Source organism: Cryptomeria japonica, chromosome 7 (assembly GCF_030272615.1).
Source record: "Cryptomeria japonica chromosome 7, Sugi_1.0, whole genome shotgun sequence".
In the NCBI taxonomy this organism is placed as follows: Eukaryota; Viridiplantae; Streptophyta; class Pinopsida; order Cupressales; family Cupressaceae; genus Cryptomeria; species Cryptomeria japonica.
In genome coordinates, this window is record NC_081411.1 from 372,054,519 (window position 1) to 372,070,095 (window position 15,577).

Below are 15,577 nucleotides of genomic sequence, written 5' to 3' on the forward strand. Positions count from 1 at the left end.
AATACTATTTAGCAATTTAATATATTTATAAAATTCTAAATTTTTTTTGTTTTATAAATTATTTATTATCAGTTTTTTAATATTTTGTTTCACCTAGATGTTTATATATAGTTTTTCCACAATGTCTTAATTTATATTACAATTTACTAAAATTTATTTCATAGTTATATATAAATCTCTATTAAAGCATATTTCATAACTATTAATTTATATTTCTCTTGATTGAAACTTATTATCACTCAGAATGCTAGATTTAAAAAAATCATGCAGGATATCCAATAACTAGGCACATATATCACCCCACTTTGATAAGTGGAGAAGATGCAGGAAGCAGGAAGCGTTGCTAGAGCTAGGGTTTCAAGGGTAGCCGAGGGAGGAGAAGATGCGACGGAGGAAGGAGATGATGGAGATGGGGAGGTGGTTGATCCTGATGGGGTTGGGGTCTTGGTAGAGGTCAACCTTTTTGCCATTGTTGTAGATGCTTTGGTGTCTTCTCTGGTCATTGGGAGGGATGTGTCCTGACTCTGCTCCCCATTGCCCTGTTTGGCTGATGGCTAAATATTTTTCCCATCGATGCTTTCTGTCGTGGGTATTGTGGGCGCGATTGAGAGTGTGGATGGTGTTGGGGCTCTTTGCCCTTATCCCGATGCTACTCTTCCTTTCTATGTTGGCAATGGTGGCCATTGGATCTGTGGGTGCTTGGATATGGATCTGGGTTGAGCTTTCTTCTGGACTTGGTCGGCCCATAAGGGGGAGATCTTTTTGTTGGTCGTGTTGTTTCATAAGAAAGTTTTGGTGGTGGCCACAGTGGCTTTGTTTGTAGTTTGTGCTCTCCTAGTTGTGCCTTGGTGTGAGGGGGATGTTTGGGATCTGGGTGGAGGTTTTATTTTTCTGGAGTCCTTTCTCCCCACGGGTTGTGTTTTGGCCTTTGGGAATGATCTAGTGTGGTTGGGGAACTCTGTCTAGGAGGTCTCTGCATCTTTTTGGTGTGGTATTTCTGAGTTTTCTCTTGCAGATTGTGAGTGCTTTTATGGATCTATTATTTTCAAGAGATTCTCTGGTGTTTCACTGGCCATCTTTCTTCCTTTTGTCTCTGGCTGTCTTATTGAGGTGAACCACTCTTCTATAGAGGGGAAGAGTTGTGGGAAGAGTTTGGTGGGATGGCTCTTGATTGGGGTATTGGATACCTTTCTGTTCAAGGTTGGATGTGCTCCTGTGATCGTCTCTTTGTTGATGGGTTTCTTTCCCTCTTCTCCTTTAGAGGTGGAGACTTTGGTGAAACTTATTGGCATAGAGTCTTTCTGGTACTAGCCTCTATTTTTGTTCAATGTTTTGGGAGACTTTTCCAAACCCTTCTTTCCAGCTAAGCATCATGTGAATATTTGTTGGCTGTTGGTCTTTGTTTTAGGGTTATCTTCTTCATTTTTCCTATGCTTGGTCTCTTTCCTTCCAGCTCCTATTGAGGTGGTTTCCTTGTCGTGCTGGAAGGGGAGTGCTGATCAAATGTTGGGTGGTGACGAGTGCTCTCCTGCTGGTTATGGGAGCCACTTTAACACCCATTGTGAAGGTTCGGGAAGCCTTTCAAAATCCCCTTCTTGGCTATTGTTTTTTGTTTATTTTATTGATGTCTGGTTCAGGTTGTGGGAGCCTTGTAAAACCCACAAGCAAACTAGATGCTAGTAGTTTTCAAGGGCCCATCCTGCCCACTTGCTGTTTTGGTTTTTGGTGGATAGGTTTTGTTTTTAACAACTTGAGATCTATGTTGTAGGTTAAGGGAGCCTGGGAAAACCCTTCTTTGCTGGTTTTGGGGGCCAGTTCAAAACCCTCTGAGTCTTGATCTTGAATGTATGGCTGCCTGTTGTAGTCTAGTGTTTTAAGGTTATGGGTGCTTGGAAAACCCATGTTGTCAGTTGAAGGCTAAGTGAGCCTTAGTAAAACCCTTATGTTTGTTTTAGAGGCTAGCTTTTTTGAGTCTCGATTGTGGTTGGGCTACTGGTTTTTTGATGATTATTCCTCTGGGCAGTGTTATTTTTTGGGTTCCAGATCCGAGTAAAATTTGAGGGTTTTGGGTCTCTTCAAAACCCGTTGTACGAAGTTTTAGGTCCCATCAAAACCTATTTATCCCTAATCAAAAACTTATTATCATAAAAAAATTATATATAAAAATTGTTTGGTCATCTTTCCAACCAAATTCAAAAGATTTAAGATTATTGAAAAGATATATTTTAAGTAGTGTCTATCTTTAATTTAATTAAATATTATTATATTCTTCCATGTCATAATAATTTTATATTTCATCTCCATTAAGCATGTATTAACTCAAATTCATAATATTATATAATTTTAAATTTCAATTGATTAATGATTATCTTAAATAATAACTCTTAAAAATAGATAATTGCCCAATTTTTATTAACTAAAATTAAATTCGAATTATTAAATAATAATATTTTATGAATAATCATCGAGTCACGGATTTGGGAACGACGCAAAGATGAACTTTGTGACATCCTTAAAACAAAAGTAAATAATTACTCTAATTTTATTGACCAAAAATTATGTTGAACTTTAAATAAATGACCATAAGTCACGGACTTTTAGACTCTTACATTTAGAATAACGGTGTATGAACAAGTGCTGTAAGTGACACCTTAAAAAAAAGCACACACTTTGTGCCAAATTTAAATCAAATTGCCATGATTACTTTTATTCCGGCAGATTTGTATTCATATTGAATCTAGAATGAATTCGATAAAGACATAGACTCATTACTTATTGCAAACATGAATTTATACTTTACGTCCCGATTATTGCAAACATGATTTTCTTTCACATTTATTTTGTATTAAGTAATCAAGTATTTTTTATTTTTTCATTTTTTCAAATAATCAAGTATTATTCTTATTCAAGCTTATTTAATTATAAAATTTATGTAGTATAAATATTATTATGGCGAGAGCATTATATAGGGGTCAGGGTCATCACCAGTAACGTGTAAGAAAAAAGAAGTGCTTTATACTCTTGAAATGACTGGAATATTCATGGACATTCTATAACTGATGAAGTCGAAACGATTAAACATTCTATAACCGATGAAATCCAAAAAAAAATCGAAAAGAAAACTTTCGTATTCCTATCAGTTACCAACCTTAATTGAATCGGTGAATTGCACCAACAGTGATGTGGAAGACCAACTGATTCATGTTCATCTTCAATTAAGATGTGACTGAGATGTATCGATCAGTTATAAAATAGAAAGAGACGCAGCTTAAACAATTTGAAAAAGAAGCTCATCACCATTTTCTTTATGCATTGGTCGATGAGTTATAAATGAAACCACAATGTTTTCCTTTGCAGCTGAAACATTGGTCACCTCCAACCTACAAACAAATATGATTTTGCAATATCAACATGGTTGAGAGAATGCCTTAATTTGTGCTCAATCTTATGGTAAGTCACTTCATACTGAGATTTTACTGCTTCATTTTAAATTTGTACCGAATAATTTCTGAGACAACGATAGGATTGGAGGCAACATAATTAAATTTTGTTTTTGTTTTGGAATCTATTAATTTTAATATAATCTCACATATTTTTGCATATGTTGTTACGGTTTTGCAATCCTTAGTGTTTAGTAGTTTTGTATTTGGTAATTCTCATGGATTTGTATTTTCAATTAATAGTTTCATGCTTTATTTCATCGTGTTGGCTGCCTGGACAGTAGACACTATGTTTTTAATCTTTGAGGGTTACAATTCCAGTAAATCATAGATCACGTCTGTAGGTCCTTAAATCATTAATTATGCTTTTAATAAACTGACATAAATGTTGTGGATTTCTGCAATTTTGGGGTGTAGCTTCAACCGTGTATTCTCATGGCGGATTACTTTGAGTGGATGTTTTAGTGGACTTAGAGCAAATGATTATGCATGAGAGTTTCCTATCGAGTAGGGTTAATGAATGGCTGCAAAATTATTATTTTTTAATGCAAAAGATCCCTGATTTACATTTAGTTTGCTGCATTAGTAATTTGTAAATAAAGATCAAACGAATACGTAGATAACCACATCCTTCTCTCCTTCGATACTGCACCACCAAAAGCGTTAAGGTTTAGTGTTAAGGTTGAGTCAATAATTGTATGCTCGAGAAGGCCAAAGTGTGTGTTTTCTGATGGATCCATTGTGCGTCTCCAAAAGATATTTTCCATGTGGTTTATGGCTGGAATGGATTTAGCGTCTATGCATAATAGTGAGTCATGCCTTTTGGAGAATTGATGAAACATTATCTACAGTTTTGTGTATCAAGTGAAGCGAACAAGATAAATAGCTCTCATTAGAGTGATTTTGAGAAAAGAGTTACAACCTTTTTGTTATAGATTCTCAAAGCTATGACCCGAATTATTTTTTATTAGCATTATGCATCATTTCTTGAAATTTAGATAGTTATTTTATACATCTTTTCTAAGGATAACTGTCTTTCTTCATGATTTATGCAAGTTTGAAATATTGGGAAAAAGAATAAATTAAAGAATATGAGTGATAAAATAGTGAATCCTATTCCTTTTTACAATGCATTAAAGATATTGATCATGTGACCTTTATTTATTTTATAGAATCCTTACATGATTACTATTTTAATTGTTGTATTTCTTAGGAGAGGAAGGTGACATCTAGCCTTCTGCTATGTCTATGATTACACATCTTGCATGCATGTCTATCAGATTATTTCTAACTATAATATCTGATGAAAATACCCATGCCATTATGCTTTGATGCATCTCCATGCCCTATTCAAAAGCTCCCATTTTCGCACAGACAATGAGAATGCTGGCAAAGAGTTTGGCTTTATACCTGCAAATTGCATTTGTCTCAAATTTTTTGAAAACTTTTTCAACAAATTCTTTTTCTTTAAATCTTGCAATCGTTGCATTCCAAGTGATGACATCTCTTGAGCCTTTGAGGGAATCTGCCAAAAAATTTACATGCACCTGCCATATACGTTTTTTAGGCCATTTTGAATTAAGGACTGTATGTTCTTCATAGCCGACATTGCATACTTTATAGGGACTACTCAGGTCAGCCGGTCGGGGAATGAATGGGTTTGAAACAATATCTCAAATATGTGTGTGAATGGAAGAGCGACAATACTACTTCTTGACTTGCCTGCCTTCAAATACCCTACGCCTTACCTTACATACATATAGTCTTATATTATCCAATATGAATAAAATAAGATGGATGTATGATTGGATGCGTTCACTATGGCTCACCGCATGCACTCCCTCCATTGCTTCATTAACTCACTGTCGTATTCCTCATTGACCCAATCAAGGGAACCACATCATTCAATAAAATATTTTTTAACGTTGCACATTAATGTGGTACGCCCAATTACCGTGTCCAAACACATATTTAGATTCATTCCAAAGAATTTCTGCATTCTAATATGCTTGCGGTGCACATCACCGTCTCATGTCATATGGTTGATAAAGAATATGAGGCATTTAATACAATTTTAAAGTATTTTTTTAATTAAATATTATTGTTGTTATATTATTTTAAAATGTTAGTTAAGAATTTTGTTTAATTATTATCTCACATGAGTTATAGTTTTACCAATGCATAATAGAAGATATTTCATTCTATTTATCTTAAAAGATATTAATGTCACAATTTTGAATTGATCATGAGATATCAAACTATTGGATGAAATTTTCTAAATTTGATAAATAAAAAATACAATTACTTACCAACATAAATATTTCAAATAATATATAAATTATTATTTTCAATTAAGAAAGATCAAATAGAATTTTAATGTTTCTAAATTTCAATCATAAAAATATAATGTTTCTATATTAAAAAAATCAAATTAAGGTACCTACAAATATATTATATATAATACTTAATATTGAAAAATATTTATTATTAAGATTTTCTAATTTAACATATAGCTGTGATATTTCTATTTATATAAATTTCTATGTTAATAATTTTAGTCATACATTCAAATTGGGCTTATAATTTTGTTATAATCCTACCAATATGATAGCTTTGGCTACAATGATCATGCAAGTTAGATTCTATTATAATGTATCTATTATTAAAAGTTTCTTATTTATCATATAGATGTGATTTTTCTATTTATATTCTATTTATTAGGAGCTAAACAAATATTTTTAAATTTTTAGTTTAAAAATATCAATAAGAATTTATATGTTAATAATTTTAATCATAAATTCAATTTGGGCTTATAATTTTATTATATTAATCCTACCAACATGATAGCTTTGGTTGCATTGATTATGCAAGTTAGATTCTATTATAATGTATCTATTTAAAATAAAATGTACTGGATGTTAATGTTTTGGGTTTCATGATAAATTAAGTAGTCACTTATTTTTGGTTGAGTTGTATTTGAGTCCTACATGGGAGGTATACTTTTATTCTAAATTCTTTTTCCTAAATATATTTTTTATTAAACACAACATATTTAATGTATATTTTTTATATATGATGAATTGATATAATAGTTATTAAGGTTATGATCAAATTTTAACACTAACCTTAACCTTAACTAATTGAAATATAATTGAATTATAATACTATATAAAATCCTTATTCAACCCTAACCTAAATAATATTCCTAAAAGGGTAACCATTATTATGATCTAACATCAACCCTAACCCTATTATAATAAGAATTGATTCCTAACAAAAACATAACCCTAAAATTAATCCTAGTCATAATTAAACCCTATATTGAATTTAAATTGTACCCCTAAAATAACCTTAACCCTAAACCCAACCTAACCTTGATTGTATCCATAACCTAAACCTGATTTCAAACCCTAACCATAATTAAACGTTTACACTAGAGTAAACTATGCTAACCCTATTTGAATCCTAACACTAAATTTCTAAGCTTAATTTAATCTTGATTGAATTAAATTTTAATATTATCTCTAATCCTAATTGATATTGAAAATAACCTAGAATAGTAACCTTAATCATAGCCTGACCTTAACACTAACCCCAGTCTAACCTTATCTCTAGCCCTAATATAACCCTAATTGAACACTAACCATAACTCACCCCTTTACTTATCCCTAACACTAACCCTAAAACTAATTGTGATGTAAAGCTAACCCTAAATAATCATAAACCTAACAATATCCCTAACCCTAAACCCTAAAACTAGCAACAATAATTTTTACTAACCCTAAATCCTAACCCTAACCATAGCAACAATCCTTTGTCCTAACCCAAAATCCTAGCCCTAACCATAACCCAAAACCTATCCCTATCCCTAACCCTAAACCTATATCTTAACCTAAATAAATATCTTAACCCTAAATCATAACCCTAACCCAACCATATACCTAAGCATAATCCTTAGCCACAACCCTAACCATGATGCTAACCCTAACCTTAACCAAATTTAATCCGATGCTTAACCATAACCAAAATGCTAAATGTAACCCTAATCGTAAGCATGATGTAAACCCCAACCCTTAAGCCTAATCCTAACCCTAAACGTAACCCTAACCCTAATTGTGATGTAAATGATAACCCTAACCCTAATGACTATCTAAATTATAACCTTGAAATTAACCCTAATCCATACCCTAAACCATAATTCTAACCCTAAACCTAAGTCTAACCCAAATACTAAACATAACCATAACCCTAACCATGATGTAAACCCTAACCATAATCCTAATCCTAATGCTAAAACCTAACCCTAGCCTTAACCATAATTTAAACCCCAACACTATCCATAATCCTAATTCCTAACCCTAAACATAATCTTAACCCTAACCCTAACGATGTTGTATATCCTAACCCTAGCCATTACCCTAATCATAAACCTAACCATTGTGTAAACCCAAACCATAATCCATACCCAAACTATGACATCAATGCTAACCCTAGCCGTAACCCCAAACCCTATGCCTAACCATAACCCTAACCCTAACCATTATGTAAATCTTAACCCTAATCACAATTGTATTCCTAGCCATAATCCTACAATAATCCTAACTTTGACCCTAACCCTAACCATGACATAAATCTTGACCCTACCCATGATGTAAATCCTAACCATAACCTATCCCTAACCCTATCCCTAATTCGTACCCTAACACTTAACCCTATCCCTAAACCTAACCCTATCGATAGCCATCATGTAAACCCTCACCCTAGCAATAATCCTAACCATTGAACCCTAAGCCTAGCCGTAATCCTAATCTTAAGCAGAACCCCAACAATGATGTAAACCATAACCCTAAACCCTAACAATAATCCAAACCCGCCAAAACCTAACTTTAACCCTCAAATTATTGCTAAATATGACATAAACCCTAACCCTAATCATAACCATATTCCTAACCATAATCCTAACCCTAACCTTAACCCTAACCATGATGTAAATCCTGACCCTACCCATGATTTAAATCCTAGCAATAACCTATCGCCAACCCTAACCCTAGCCCTAACCCTAACCATAACCCTTAACTCTATCATTAACCCTAACCCTATCCCTAGCCATCATGCAAACCACAACCCTAGCCATAATCCTAACCATTAAACCCTGAGGCTAACCATAACCCTAAGCCTAACTATAACCCCAACAATGATGTAAACCATAACCCTAAACCCTAACCTTCATCATAATCCAAACAATAACCCAAACCTGCTAAAATCTAACTTTAAACTCAAATTATTGCTAAATATGACATAAACCCTAACCCTAATCATAACCATATTCCTCACCATAATCTTACCATAATCCCAATGTTGAACCTAACCCTAACCATGACGTAAATCCTGACCCTACCCATGATTTAAAGCTTAACCATAACCTATCCCTAACTCTAACCCTAGCGCTAACCCTAACCATAATCCTAGCTCGAACCTTTAACCCTATCCCTTTACCTATCCCTATCCCTAACCCCATTCCTAGCCATCATGTAAACCCTAACCCTAGCCATAATCCTAACCATTAAACCCTAAGCTTAACCATAATCGTAACCCTAAACATAACCCCAACAATGATGTAAACCATAACCCTACACCCTAACACTCATCATAATCCTAACAATAACCCAAACCTACCAAAACCTAACTTTAATCCTCTAATTATCACTACATATGACATAAACTCTAACCCATAATACTAACCCTTACCCTCTCTAATTGTAATCTTGACATAAATTGTAACCTTTACCCTAATTATATAATCTTAAACCTAATCCTAAGTCGTAACCCTTTGCATAATCCTAACCCTAAACTTGACCATAATCCCAAATACTAATTCTAACCCTAACCCTAACCCTAACTATTAACTTAAACCTAATAATGATGTTGACCCTTACCATAATATTAACCGTAAACCTTAGCCTAACACTAACATATAATTTGAACCTAACAATGTTGTTAACCCTAATCGTAACCTTAACCTTGATGTAAAGCCTTACCCTAACCATAATTATAATCCAAACCCTGTACACTTATTATAACCATAAACCAAAACTAAAACTAACCATGCCCTAAACCTAACCCTAACCCTAGCAATATCCCTAGATATGATATAAACCCCAATCTTGACTATATTCCTAACCTTGACCATGAACTATAACTCTAGATTCCTCATTGAACCCTGGCCCTAACTGTAACACTAATTTTAATTGAATACCAACCCTTACCCCAAACATTATCCTAGAATATTAACCTTAATTGTAAGATAACCTTGACCCTAAACTTAATCTTACCATAATTGAAACCTAACTATAACCTAACCTTAAATGTAACTCTAATCCTAGAATTAGACCCTATTAAACTATATGCCTAAACTTAACCCTAACCCTAACTGAAATGTAATTTTAATTGAACTCTAATCCTTGACTAACCCTAACCCTAATCTAGCCCAAAACCTAACTATAATGATGGTTACACTAATAATAAATCCTCCCTAACCATAAACTTAACCCGAACCATAACCCTAACCATAATCCTAAACCTAAAGCAAAACCTAACCTTGATGCTAACCCTATCCGTTATCATAACCCTAACCCTAACAATGATATAAACTTTAACCATAGCCATAATACTAACCTTAACACTAACCCTAGCCCTAACCCTAAATTGAATAATCATAAATAGAATTATAATCCAAACCCAACCCCTTGTTCTAATTAAAACCCTAACCCTGACTATAATTATGGTTACGCTAACCCTAAATTGGATATAAACTCTACACATAACTAAAACAATAATAATAAACCCTAACCCCAACCATCTACTTAATCTTAACACTAAAACCTAACCATAAGAAAAACCCTAACCCTAATTGTAATCCTTAATGCTCATGCTAACGATAATCCTAAAGCTAAACCAAACCTTAACCTTGATCCTAACCCTAACCATGATATAAGCCCTAACCATTATCATAACCTTGACCTTAAAACCTAACCCTAATTATAACTATAACCCTAACCCTAAAAATGATGTAAACCTTAGCCTTGACCATAATAGTAACCTTAACCCCAACCCTAACCATAAACTTAACCCTACACTAAATCCAAACCCTATCCCTAACCCTAACCCTAACCCTAACCATAATTCTAAACCTAAATCAAACCCTAACCTTGATGTGAACCCTAATTGTAGCCCTAACAATGATGTAAACCTTAATTCTAACCATAATACTAACCTTAACCCTAACTCTATCTGTAAGCATAATATTGAGCATTGAATAATATTTTATACTACCATTAATTAAAGTCTAATATAAATCTTACATTTAGTATATGCTTTAATCTTGCAACACATATATATTTATTAAAATTAGTCTAAATGGATATATTAATTTTCATATATCTCCACATAATAATATAATAATATAATAATATAATTCAATTCAAAAGAAAGATACTATATAATTATATATTGCATTTATTTTATGTTTTCCGTGTTGCTCCGTGCCACTAGCATATATATCTTCAATTTTAATTTAATCTATATAAAATAGGCCAAGAGATATCCTTCTGGAGGCACCTATTTTGAATCAATTTTATACCCTAAATTGAAATAGGCGCCTCGAGAAGGATATCTCTCAGCGTATTTTATATAGATTAAATTAAAATTGAAGATATATATGCTAGTTTAGCTTGAAATTGTATATGCAGTTTTTGAAATAGATATTATGTTTTATGGAAGATTTAGTATTAGTTTTTTTAATTAATTATTTTTTATATAGATAATATTTTCAAAATGTTTTAATTTATGTTACAATTTATGAAATCCAAATCATAATTTTGAATTATCTGTATATATTGCATAATTACTAGTTTATATTTCTCTATCATAAATAATTTCTTAATACATTGATAAGCAAATAATATTTAAACAATTAAAAAATTAAAACTTATTTATATACTAAAGGAGGTCTTTACATAATTTTTCTTTTACATTTATTCTATATCAAGATTTAAGAGTTGGATTAAAAAAAAAAAAGAATTAGACATACTTTAAATTTATATTTCAACATATAATAAATTGCAAAAGCGAAGTTTCTAACATGTTATAGTTGTCTTGTAGTAGGTATTTTATTTTAAACGAGAGAAAAGATAAAAAGTGAAGTATAGTATATATCTTTATTTTAATAAATATTACACTTTTCAATGTAACAATAATTTTGTATTTCTTCAAATTATTATTATTTATTTAACATTTTCAATCAATAAAATTAATTAATTAATTGAATTAATAATTTTTTTAATTTTAACCAATTAATTGTTATCCTAAACAATACCACCTAAAATTAAATAATTACCCATCAAAATTAAACTTTAATTATTAAACTAGTGATATTAACGAATAGTCATTAATCATGTGTTTGCACCGACTTACATTTATAATGACGTTCTACAAACACGATGCTCTAAGTGACATTAAAAAAATAAAATAGAAATTAATGTCATATTTAAAAAAATTAATAATAATTACCAAAATTAACTTCTATTATTTTAAATTAGTCATAAATCATGGACTTGTACATCTTACATTTAGAATGATGCTGTCTGAACAAGCGCCCAAGTGACACCTTAAGAAAATGACAAACTTTGTGCAATATTAAAAACAAATGCCATCATTACTTTTATTCCAGCAGATTTGTATTCATATTGAATCCAGAATAAAATCGAGAAAGGCATAATTTAGTGCAAACATGAGGTCATACGTTGCATCCCCATGAAAGCTGTAGGATTGAAGTTATTTTGGCTTCAAACAGATCTTTTGTACAGCGTTTTGGAATCAAAATAGACACGTCCCAAGGCTACTACAAATATGTACTTGGTCAAATCTGTAGTGCAAAAGATTATTGGATGCCTACAATGGTGAACAGTCATGAAACAAGTAATTTATCTGAAAATGGCAGAGTAGAGAGAAGGAAAATGTATTGGGTAATAGTGGCGCTGTGTGTCATTGCAAGTGTGGGGGGGAGATCAGCTGGATCACTCTTGGGTAGATATTATTTCAATGAGGGAGGTCACAGTTATTGGCTGAGAACACTTTGACATCTGTGGGTTTTCCATTGTTAATTCTCCCACTGTTGTTCAATGGATCAACACAGTATTCCTCTTTGCCCACCTGCTCCCTCAAAATCAAGTATGTAAGCATATGCACATTACTGGGCATTTTGGTGGCGGCCAATAACTTTCTCTACTCGTTGGGCTTTTACTATCTGCCCGTCTCCATCTTCGCTCTTCTCTGCGCCACGCAGCTTGCCTTTACATCTGTATTCTCAATTCTTTTAGTGAAACAGAGAATAAGTCATTACATTTTTAATTCATTAGTACTAATTATTTTAGGGGCAGTTTTACTGGGCATCCAAGCCAAGGGTGAAAGGCCTAAAGGAGTTAAAAGCGGGGAATATAAATGGGGAATTCTTTCCACCATTTTAGGATCCGCTCTCTATGGGTTAATTCATCCCTTATTACAGCTTGTTTTCAACAAGGTATTTATATTATCTGTTTTAAAAAAGTGATGAATACTTCCTTTTATTTGTATGACTGTTGAACTGTTTGATGCTTATGAACAGTTAGAGAAGCGCAGCTTTGCGATGGTGGTGGAAACGCAGGCATTGATTTGCATGGTGGTGAGCTGCGTTGTGGTGGTGGGATTGTTGTGCAGCGGTGATTTTGAACACATAAGTAAAGAAGCGCACCGCTTCCGGGCGGGAGAAAGGGGGTATATTCTTACTCTCTTGTGGTCTGCCATTAGCTGGCAAATGTGTGTTGTGGGAACTTATGGACTGGTTTCCATGGTGTCTTCCTTATATTCCATGGTGGTCAGCACTTTAACGCTGCCGGTTATTCCAGTTTTAGCTCTGGTTATCTTTGACGATAAAATAAATTCGTTGAAGGTGATTGGAATGGTGTTAGGGATTTGGGGATTTGTTTCCTACGCTTATGGAGGATACCAAGAGTGGAAAAAGGCTGAGGAGGCTCCATTGCCGACCTCCCCAGCATAGCATATTGGAGGAGATTTCAATTTGGATTTCTTCGTGCAATCGCTTTTGGTTGATGACAGAAATATAGCCATTCAATGCGTTTCGCGATCTAAATGTAACGCAGACAATGAGATGTAGCAGAAGTTCCTGTCAATAGCAAAATGAGGCAAAACAGAACAAACAGAAATCGTAATTTTTATTTAAAAAAAAAGTATAGAGAATTAGAGATGTGCCCATAAATCCTATTTTAGATTCAATATATAGTATGGAGAGTGACAAGTATCTCAGAAGAGTCTAAATTTCATGTCGGCCTTGAAAGTAACTTAGCGTGTTGCACGGCTGAAGCGATAGATACGTTGAAAGATACATTAGAAAACTCTATTTGATAACAATATGTAAGTATTTAAAATTCTAATTGCTTTTTATTATTATATTAAGTGGTGAAGGGTTCCAACTCATTAAAAAGATTTGGAAATTAAGTTATTTAAGTATCACAGATTTTCTTATTTTAAATTACAAATTTATTTATTTATTTTTATATTGAACTTAAATTAATGAAAATACAAGTCTATAATCTTAAAATAGATGTGAAATTTGATACAAATCAATTTTTTAATGAGAAGCCTTTAACTATATCTATTTTAGTTTAGTCAATACAAGACAAAATGGCCGAATCATCCATATAAAATAAAAAAATATAACCTATCTGCTTGTTTATTGTTCTTAGATGATATCAAGAAGGAACTCTACTAGCTTCCTTTACTATTTTGTTGTTCCTTAGCTAGATAGGAAGTGAAACTCCAATCAACTTCATCTAGGGTAGACACTTTGATAATGCCTTTAAGAAAGCACAAGACTCTCCGTGCATTCTTCCTTTGGTTTGCTTGTAGGTTTTTCTTTTGTACTGTATATGAAAAAAATATGGATATCCATAAAAATAATAAAAAAATAAAACTTTTTCAAAATGTTATTGTTGCAATTACTATGGAAGGTTACACATATTTAGGGAGACTTATTTAATTTCAAGATACATTCAATATATGTTGGAGCTATAATTGGCTTCCTCAACTCTTCACCTTGCAAATTAGTAAAGAAAGGTAACTTGGTATTAGTAAAAAAGTTTGTACCCTATACTACAAATTAAATTTTAATAAAAAATATTACAACCATTAAAAACCTTGAAACATATATAACAATAAACTAGTAAATAAATCCTTCATGAAACATATGATTCTCTATTCAAGTTGCCTACCACTTTGTTGTGGTAGTTTATAGTCATCACAATTACCTAAAGAAAATAAAAATATCTTAGCGAGTTATCAGCCTCAAGTAGGTCTGGAATTTGATGACCACCCTAGTGAGAAAATAAAAATATCTTAGTGAGTTATCAGCCTCAAGTAGGTCTAATCTAACTTTCCTTGTAATTTTCTCACTAGATTATTTTCTAACTTTCCTCGTAATTTTCTCACTAAATCAACGCTAACCAAAATGTCATAGGGTAACCCTCATGTCTCCTCTGACATTTAATGCCTCTCCTCTCCGCTCTCAAGCCTTCTCATATTGACACTTGTCAACATGAGATTGGTTTGAAAGTACCACGTGGATTGAATATCCTTTAATCCTAACACTTGTTAAAATTACTCAATCTTAACTATGCATTTGCCCATTTCTTCTGTAAATAGGTCTCATTTCTCTCATTATCCATCATCCAATTTTCATGCATCCAGATTATAGTCTATTTCATCAAGTCTTAAGCTTTGCTTCTCTTTGTTTAATCATAATCTTTATAGAGACCCAAACCCAAATTTTTGTAGACCAAGGCTAGCATCCAAACAGATATTAAACAAAAGTGAAATACGGGACAAAACCCACATAGATCCAAAGCCAAAAACAACACGAAAAGCCCCAAAAATCAGGAAAAAACACTCAATTGTGAGAGTGCACCAGTTCAATATTCTTCTAAATAATATTTTTGTTGTTTTTCTCGAGATCCTGCATGATGAATCTGGAGGTACCCTGGTCCTAGCTCCGACTCCTGATCCTAGTATAGGGACTTGAGATAGTT

The 15,577-nt window shown here is 32.8% G+C and overlaps 1 protein-coding gene across 1 annotated transcript; it reads left to right on the forward strand.

Moving 5' to 3' along the window:
* Positions 1 to 321: 321 nt before the first annotated feature.
* LOC131856777 (purine permease 21-like) lies at positions 322 to 13,533 on the forward strand. The gene is made up of 2 exons (XM_059208698.1): positions 322 to 498; positions 13,102 to 13,533. The coding sequence occupies exons 1-2, from the start codon at positions 322 to 324 to the stop codon at positions 13,531 to 13,533; spliced, it is 609 nt and encodes a 202-aa protein (XP_059064681.1).
* The last annotated feature ends 2,044 nt before the right edge of the window (positions 13,534 to 15,577 follow it).